Raw genomic sequence first — 9,823 nt, forward strand, 5'->3', positions numbered from 1 at the left:
TCTCTGAACAAAACACTGTTGCTCTGTTGATTTTATTGGAGATTTTTAACTATCCTCACACACAACCACCTTGATTATTCACTCATTGCACTCACTCTATCTAGTATGACTTAATCTCATGTTAAATATTTGTGTCAGTTTAATTTTTAGATTTTTAGTTCCTTTTAAGCCATCTATTATTAGAGTTTAACTTTGTGTCCATATGGGGTAGATCTGAACAAGGTAAACTTAATACATGCTCTAATGGGATTGGGTTAGTGAAATTTTATGCTTTTACAATTTTGTCATGTCTATTTGTGGGAGAAATGGAAAAACCTAAGTACGCAAAATATGATTCTTCGTAACTTTTTGAAATCTATGACAGCACTTGAAATTGTGCGATCCGCAGATTAGGAAATTTTGGCAACTCAGTGAAAAAGAGATCTGCGGGCGCAAGTTAAAATGTGCGGACCTTAGATTACCCTCTGTGACTGTAGATCAACCATTTCTCTATCTTCAGAGACTCCACATTTTAATAGTCTGAAGTGTGGCCGCACTTTCAAATTGTGCGGACTGCACTTTCTTTCTGCGGCTGCACAACAAATTTTTGCGATCCATAACTCACTTCTACGGTTGCACATCAAAAATGTGTTGAATAATGAATTGCAACTAACAATCTTCTTTGCTTTGATGCAGACAATCGTTTGATCGAGAGACCCAGGCGACACTGCAAAGGGAAAGGGTTAATCTTCCCGGGGTCGAGGTAGAGGTACACTTTCCCTTGGCCAACCTAAGACCATCAAAAAGAAAACCACAGCCGGCATAAGGAGAGGTATAGACCTCTCCGAGTCTAGTTCCTATGTCTTATCTAGGGAAGTGTCAGAGGACAATTCAGCCTCTGTTCAAGAGGAGCAGACATCCACAAAGTTGAGGCCACAGGGGAGATACCAGCTCAAGGATGAGCGTTCATCATCCCACAACACCTCTGAGATATTGGAGAGTGCTAGCCAGGCATCTGGGCCATTAGCTACACCAGTGACAGAGGCACAAACTATAGAGGAGATCCCCGATAATGGTAGAGGGGGAGATGGTATAGCCACAGGTGTGGAGTGATCAAAGAAGAAGAAGGTCTGGGAAGATAGGTTTATCAGCTTGGCCGCCTTCACTGAGTTTTGTATGTGGTGGCCAGCCTTCTACAACCACAGGCCAGTCTGATAAGCCAGCAGTGGTAGTTTCTGAAACAGCTGATTTTCTATCCACCTATGTTGAGCCTTCTTCCAGTGTCGCTGCTGTGCCTACGCCATCATCCTCAGTTTCTACCACAACCCCTAGGGCAGCTCTGAGGCCAGTGTCCATGCCCACAACTCCACTATTTTCTTTGCAAGTCTCCCAGACATTGGCGAGTCTCAACAACTGGATGCAGATAGCTACTTTAAAGTTTTCTGACTTATCTAGTACTGTTGCAGCGCAGTCCTCTACACAGGGACCATAGCCCCCACTACATTGATGAGATACTCAAGAATATTCTAGACAACCAGAGGATGATTATGGACACCTTGGTACAACACGGGTAAGTTATTGAGGAACTGGGAAATGAAGTGAAGAAGATGAGTAAGTCCCAGGTAAGCAAGAAATCAGTAGACAACCTCCGGAAGGAGGTGACTAGACTTGTTATAGCTGGAGACCTACCTTTTGATATGCTACTTGACTCGCACCAGTCCTTCCCAGATCTATCAGCACCATCTGCACCGGTAGCACCAATTGTCCAGTCTGATAAGCTAGACTTTGCTGCCGACACTGATGAGGCAGTGCATGTGATGTTCGCCACTCCCGCCACGCCTAGATATGGCGATGATGAGATACAGTTGGCTGATCCTGAGGGAGATGATATTACTGGGGACACTGAGATGTCCAAGGATCCTTAGGGAGTTTTCTTCACCCTTTGTTTCACTCTTATTTTGCTAAGCATTGGGGACAATGCTTACTTTTATTTGGGGGTAGAGTTTATTTGATATTTTGACACACTTTGTATACATTTGTTCTGTAGTAATTTGATGATTCTCTTTCTTTTCTTATTTGTACTTATCTATATTTAGAAGTTATTGTACTTTTCCACTTTAGTTATTGTTTTGTTAAGTAGCTTATTTTATGATTTAGTAGATAATAAGTATTTGGTTTTCTTAACGGCACGGTTCTTTCTAAGGGAAGTTTTTGTTTGTACCAGGTTTCTCGCCCCAATGATGGATGGCGTGATAACCTTTTTAAGGGAATGAGTCTGTTTTTGTGCTTAGATAATAATAATAGTAGTAGTAATAAATAAAAAGGCCTAATCAAGTCATTCTCGAAGAGTCAATCATGCTTCTTTTGGTACCAACACACTTAAGTACGTGTTTATGGTTAGAGACAAGGTTTTCGAAAGAAATAGCTCTAGTTAGTGACTTTGAGACTCTTGAGTTGACTTTGGTGATTATCGAGTGGTCTATTGGACCATAGTGATCTTTAAAACTTGAATGTGGGTGTTGTAGGCTCTCGACTCTATCCTCTTTTATGATCTAGTTGCGTGAGGGGTGAGATAAGTTGTTGCTAGTTGAACTATCCATGTGAATGGTCTAGAACTTGCCCCGAATGTGCTTCAAGGCGAAATTCTAAATTTTGCTTGGTTTGAGAAATGATTGTAGGCTTTCCTTGGCCCGTTTGAGCTTTCTATTTCCAACCAATGTCGTTATCTCTAGTCAACCCCCCTTTGAGCCTCTAGACTTTCTATTGATAACCATGTTATAAGCCTTTACCCATTTTGGCATGATCCTCTCTTGGCATCCGGACTTTCCTTAACACTCTTGTGAAGTAAGTGGCTTAAAGCATAAGCTTGGGGGAGAGATGAGGAATTTGAAAAAGGTATCAAGGCACAAAAATAGAAAAGAAATGATCTCTATGAAAAGAGAAGACAAGAAAAGAAAAAGAATAAAAAGAAACAAATGCAAAAGAGGGAACAAGTGATAGGGTTTATGTATTTAAAAGGAGGTAATGATCCCTAACATGAGTATCAAAGGGAGAAAAAGAATGAAATGAACAAAAAAGAGTGATTTCAAGTCTCTCTAGCCCCCAATAAAAAGAAAATGCCTCTATGAATTTGTAATTGTGAGCCGAGAAATGAAAATATTGAGTGCTTAAGGAAAGGTGTAACCACCTACCCATATGGTATCCTACCCTAATCCAAAAGCCTTCATTACAACCTGAAAGAAGTCCTACTTGATTTCGAACCGAGTGAGCTTACATTAGTGGTGATCTACATGCGGGGCAATTCTATGGTACTTGAAGCAGTACATGTGACATTCTCTTGTGAGAGAAGAGTGATCCTTTCATGAATCATAAGATTGAGTGCTAACTTTCTAAGTGAGCTTGGCAAATGGAAGATAGAAGAGGAAGAGTTTAGAATCCACCATGACCTACATGATAAAACAAGAGTCCTTAATGAGTAAAGTCAATTCTTGAAGCTCAAAAGTCACATTAGAACTATATGTGCATGAATACTAGACTTGATCCCGGCAAAGGCGCCAAATATTGATCCACGTCCAATCCGCACTCAATAGTGAGTGGAAACGGTTGTTGGAAGAATAGTATCCAACTAGAGTTGGGGTCGATTTCCACAGGGATTTTAATATAGGTGTTAGGCTATATACTTGATGAGAGCAAGTGAAATAACTAAATTGCGCTTCCAAACAAGGTATTTTGTTTTCTACTTCTAAATTATCACTAACAATTATAAACTAAAGAGAAGAAACTAGAAAGTGAATGATTGTTTTTGTTGTTGTTATCAAATGGTTAAAATCCTAGGGATATGACATTCACCTAGGTGTCGCCTGATGGGTTACATACGTTAACACTTATTTTATTGATTGGAGTGTACTATAGCTCTCAAATCTAAGTTACCCACTCAATACCTCTCGGTCATAGAGTGATTTTTTCCAATTTGGTTTTCTCAAGCCCAAATGGGTATCAAGATAAATATTTGATATGAGCTCAAGTCGGGTTTCCCCATCTCTAGTTCAACTTTTAATTAGGCTAATCAAATCCTTAATTACCCTAATTTCTTGTTAGCCAAGCTTTCCTAAACTAGGTCCCTCTTTCTCAAGTAAAGACCAAGTCAAAAAGGCATGAATCAATATTTGGAACCATTTATTCTAAACTTAAAGCATAAACAAGGCTAAATAATCAACACCCAGTCTTAAGCAAACATTAAATTAAATATCCATAAGGTTTACATACTAGTGTTAGCTCACAACCCTAGTAAGAGTCTATCTAATTAAACTCATAATGTAAGATTAAAATGATAAACTATGATGTTTAAATCCCAAAATGTTCACATATTGCATAAAATGGAAAATTACAACGGCTATAGCTGCTTTAACTTCAAAACTTGACCTAAAAATGTGATTCTCGTCTATTTATATTGGCCCAAAATTCGCTGACAAAAATGCCCATCGGGAGATTTTGCGGCCGCGCAATTCCATGTGCGGTCTGTACATTGCTTGGTCTTGCAGGGGCTTGGATTCTGCAGCTGCATAATTTGGTCTGCGACTGAAGGTCAGCTTCTGCGGCCGCACATTTCTTGTACGGTTCGCACTTCAAGCAATGCTTCAAGTCTTGGTCATTTGCACATTCTCTGAATATTTGAATTCTAGTCGGTGCGGACCCTGTTCTGTGGCTACACAATTCATGTGCGGTACGTACTTCTGCTTAAAGTCTGTTGGGCTTCTTCACTAGTTTTGCGATCACAGAGGGAATTCTGCGGTCCGCACTTTATTCTGCGGCCGCAGAAATTCCTCTGCGGGCCGCACTTCTTATGTGTTGTTCCCCTTCTTGCCTTGTGAGTCGGAACACTCCTTTTTGAGTTGGATTGCTTCATGAGAGCCCAAATTTCCAACATCCCTTCAATTTGCACACTTTCATTAGTGTTTGGAACATAAATTAATACTTTCGGACTAAAATAAAAGCAAAAAAGTATTAATAAGTGGTCAAAATCCACACTTATCACTTATGGTTGTTGATTGTGAGTATCATGGCTCGACGCATTCCAGGTGGTTCGGTGTTGGATTTGGTTCGTGTAATGCAACGACGTTATGCTAGGATATGATCCTTTGAGCTTATTTCGTGTGTTACGTTTCCCCTTATGTAGTGGATTGATAGTGTTGCGCTTCGTGGTAGAAACTGTTGAGCAGGTAGGACAACAACAACAACAACAACAATAACATACCCAGTATTATCCCACACTGAGGGGTTTGGGGAGGGTAGTGTATATGCAGACCTTACCCCTATCTTATGAGAATAGAGAGGTTGTTGAGCTGGTGGGACGGTTCCTTTATTTCTATTCTCTATCCATTATTGGGTACATTTGAGTTATTGTGTGTTGGTGCACGGATTGCATGGTATGTGGCTCTAAGTAGGATTTGTGTAGCAGGTTAGTCGAATAGCTTGTACTGGATGAGGTGAGGTTATTGGACCTGAAAGGAGTATTATCGGACTTGATTAACATATGTTGGAAGGCTAATGTCACCACTTAGATTTTTAGCTATGGTTCTTGTCGGGCAAGAGAACTCCACGACTTGTTGATCTGATGAGTGGTTATAAGTTTATTCGTGTTTCTTCATCATTGGCAATGTACGAAGGTTTAGGGTAAGGTTTTATTTGATACAAGGTTTGTTACCAGTACCGTTGCGCAGCTATTTCGATCGGAAGCTACTACTATAAGTATCTTAGTTATGTGGTATATCATGTGATTACGTTGTGGGTTACGAGTATGGCTCAGTTCAGCTTGTTCAGGCTTATAGAAGGTATTGATGCGAGATTCGGGTCTTATTATGAATTTCAGATGTTGAGGATTAGGTTCAGTTCTAAGGTTTATGGATGAAGCTACCCCCGTATGTATGTATGGTGAGCTCATGCATTGATTCGGTAGCTGTGGAACATTTCCTGGCACGTTCAAGGATGAACGTATATTTAAGTGGAGGAGGATGTAATAACCCGACTGGTCGTTTTGAGAATTCGCATCAAGTTCGTCGGCTTAAGGTCTCAAGTAGCTTTGTATTAGGTATTATGACTCGCTTGTGTGATTGAGTTTGATTTTCGGATGATTCGGGGTTAATTTGAAAGAATAATTCTTGTTTTAGAAGCTTAAGTAAAAAAAGGGCTGACCGGAGTTTGACTTTTGTGTAGACAACTCCGTAATGGTGATTTAATGATTCCAATAGCTTCGTATGATAATTTTGGACTTAGGCGTATGTCTGGATATGAACTTGGAGTTCCGTAGGATAATTTGATGCATTTTGGCAAAAATTGGAAAGTTGAAGGTTTGGAACGTTGAGAGGTTTGACCGGGAGTAACTTTGTTGATATAGGGTTCGGATTTCAATTCTAGCAGTTTTTATAACTCCATTGTGTCATTTAGGACTTGCATGCAAAATTCAACGTCATTCCGGGTTGATTTGATATGATTCGGCGCGAGTTATAGACGCTAAAAGTTTATAAGTTCATTAAGTTTGTTTTGAGGTGTGATTCGTAGTTTTGATGTTATTTGATTTGATTTGAGGCCTTGAGCAGGTCCATGTTATGTTATGGAACTTGTTGGTAAGTTTCAACGGGGTCCTGGGGGCCTCGAGTATGTTTCGAATGGGCTACTGGCCGTTTCTTCATGCTTTAGAGTTGCTGGTTTCTGGTGTGCCTGTTGTTCTTCGCGATCGCGAAGGTTAAGCCGTGATCGCGAAATGATTCTGGGAGATCAATGATTTGTTCATCACGGACCCGATGGTGGTCATGCGTTCGTGAAGCTCCAACTATTTGTTGTCCGCGTTTGCGTCCTTGTTTACGTGTTCACGTAAGGGAGCTGGGGGCTGGTGGAATATTTCTCAATGCGTTCGTGGTAGGATGGATGCATCCGCGTAGTTTGTGTCGTTGTTCATCGTTTTCGCGAGGTATGTGCCGCGAACACGAAGCTTATTTTCTCTGGGCAGCAGTTTTGTGCTTTGCGATCACGATGCTTGTTCCACGATGTCGTAAGAGGAATACCTAGGCAAAAATATAAATACTCTATTTCGAGGGCTTTTGATATTTTATCACTTTTTGAGTTAGAGAGCTCGGATATGGGCGATTTTAGAGGGAATTTTCACATGTTGGATTGGGGCAAGTATTCTTTATATGGATTTGATTATATTTCGTGATTCCATCTTTGTTTTTAACATTAGATTAGTGATTTGAACGAGAGAAAATGAGAATTTTTGTAAAATCTTTCAAAAATGTAAAATGAGGATTTGAAGGCCGATTTGATGTCGGAATTTGATAATTTTGGTATGGTTGGACTCATATCGGAATGTGTATCGGATTTTGTGAATTTTGTTGGGTTCCGAGGTGTGGGCTCGGGGTTGACTTTTAGTTTTCTTTAAAGATAAAAACTTTATTATGCGGAATTATTTCCTATGGTTTTTCTTTATGATATAAAGTTATTTTGGCTAGATTCGAGCCGTCCGGAGGTTGTTTCACACGAGAAGGTCATTTTAGAGTATCGGTTTAACTTCTTTGAGGTAAGTATATTGTCTAACTTTGTTTGGGGGGAGGGGGGGGACTTTCCCTTAGGATTTGAATTGATTATGCTATTTTGTGTTATGTGAAACCCTGGTACGCAAGGTGACGAGTGGGTACACGGGTACGTGGTATTTGAATGGTTTAGGTTATCTAGACTCTTTCCATGCCTTTAATTGAATTTTCATGACGTGTTTTATCTCTCATTGTTAATATACTCTTATATGCTCTATTTGACATTGTTAGCACGTACCTCGTACTTGTTATTTTGCACTTATATGTTTTAGTTGAAGTTATTGCCTTACTTATTGTCTTATTACCTCTTTATTGTTGAGTCTCTTCCATGACTTAGTGCCTATTTGCTACTTGTCATAACTATTTTACTTGCACACCTTAGTTGTCACATGCCTTACTTGTCATATTGCTTGTTGTAGTATTTATTGTATTCATTTGATTATTACGTGGTTCCTTTATTGTCGTGTACTCATACCCTTTGATTCGAGAAATTCTTGTACATCGAGTTATTGGATTGTTGTTGTTAATTTAACTTGCTTATGGATCGTGTTGCGCGCCGCAATGGGTGAAATAAGAGAAGATTGTGATATTGAAAAATGGTGAGATTGGGTTGCACGCCATAACGGGTGAAATAAGGGAGGATTATGATATTGACGTATCATGATACGGTGGGATTGGGTTGCGCACTGCAACGGTTTATATATGTGATACTTGATATTGTTTATTGATACTATGATGGAATTGGGTCTCCCCACGCTACATGTGGCGCTCAAACATTAACCCTATAAACGGGGGATTTCGCCATTTTTGACATAAACAGAGTTTTTTTTTTCAATGAAAAGATAAGACTATTCTCTAAATTTTATTATGGTATCAGAGCACTAAGATCCTTTTCCAAAAGAAAAAAAAGGTTTTCTCTTGGATCATCCTCTCAGCATTCATATCTTTTCAATATATTTCTTCTTATTTGTTCATCCTTTGTTTTAATGGCATAATATTTTGTAGAAGAAACTCCTCTGCTTAAACTATCAGAAACACTTCAAACACTTCAAACATGATTGATGCTTCTCATCCTTTTTACATTCACCCATCTGATTCACCAGGAATGGTGTTGGTAAGCTCTATTTTTTATGGAAAAAGTTATGGTGGATGGCGTAGGGAAATTGTCATTGCACTTTCTGCAAAAAAAAAGATTGGATTCATTGATGGGAGTATCATTGAACCAGATATGGATTCACCTTCACTCAAATCTTGGAACAGGTGCAATGATATGGTAATATCATGGATTCTCAACTCTCTTTCCAAAGAAATAGCTTGGAGTGTTCTTTACTCTAAGACAGCAAAACAAATCTTAACTACTTGTGTTCACTGCAACTGTGATTGTAGCTGTGGAGGAAAAGCTAAAACTCTCAAATCTCTTCAGGATGGTCGCTTGATTCAATTTCTCAAGGGACCCAATGAGACCTATGATCCAGTAAAGAGAAACATACTGATGATGACCCTTTTACCCTCTGTTAACCATGCATACTTCTTACTGATTCAGAATGAAAAACAGAGGGAGATCCATGTTGGAGTTCACCCCTGCTGAATCATGGACCTTTTATTTGAATATTAGTGCTTTGACATGAAGCCAGTTTCCACCCCACTTGATCCATATTGCAAGTTGCATACAGATTCCAGTGAACTTTTCCCTGATCCAACCATATATCGATGGCTCCTTGGGAAATTGAATTTTTTGACACACGCCAGGCCTGACCTATCATTTGCTGTGCAACGACTTAGTCAATTCATGCAATCCCCTCGTCAGTCTCATTTTGATGTCGTAATGCACTGTCTTCGTTATTTGGTCTTCAATCCGGGACTTGGACTTTTCTTCAACTCTGATCCTTCTAAAACATTTCCGGCTTTCTGTGATTCAGACTGGGGATCTTGTCCGGACACTAGACACTCTGTCAGTGGTTATTTCATCAGTTTTGGCGGCTCAACCATTTCTTGGAAATCCAAGAAACAACCCCTGGTATCACCTTCCTCAGCAGAAGCTGAATATCGATCAATGAGACGTGTAGTCATAGAAGTAACCTGGCTTGTTCGTTTATTGGAAGATCTCTCTGTTCCCCCTTCTATTATGGTCACCGTACACTCCGACATCCAAACTGCGATTCACATCGCAAAAAATCCTTTCTTTCACGAGCGGACGAAGCATGTTAAACTAGATTGCCACTTCTTCCGGCAACAATATTTGGCAGGTCAAATTTGGC

At 39.7% G+C, this 9,823-nt stretch overlaps 1 protein-coding gene across 1 annotated transcript; it reads left to right on the plus strand.

The window, feature by feature from the left end:
- The first annotated feature begins 8,619 nt into the window (after positions 1–8,619).
- LOC138908155 (uncharacterized) lies at positions 8,620–9,153 on the plus strand. Its single transcript, XM_070198801.1, has one exon. It carries the CDS (start codon positions 8,620–8,622, stop codon positions 9,151–9,153), a length of 534 nt encoding a protein of 177 aa, XP_070054902.1.
- Positions 9,154–9,823: the final 670 nt, after the last annotated feature.

Source organism: Nicotiana tomentosiformis, chromosome 3 (genome assembly GCF_000390325.3).
Source record: "Nicotiana tomentosiformis chromosome 3, ASM39032v3, whole genome shotgun sequence".
NCBI classification, from domain to species: Eukaryota; Viridiplantae; Streptophyta; class Magnoliopsida; order Solanales; family Solanaceae; genus Nicotiana; species Nicotiana tomentosiformis.

What these genes read in the sequence shown, in the direction of transcription:
- LOC138908155 (XM_070198801.1), top strand. Translation starts at nt 8,620, where the DNA reads ATGATTGATGCTTCTCATCCTTTTTACATTCACCCATCTGATTCACCA.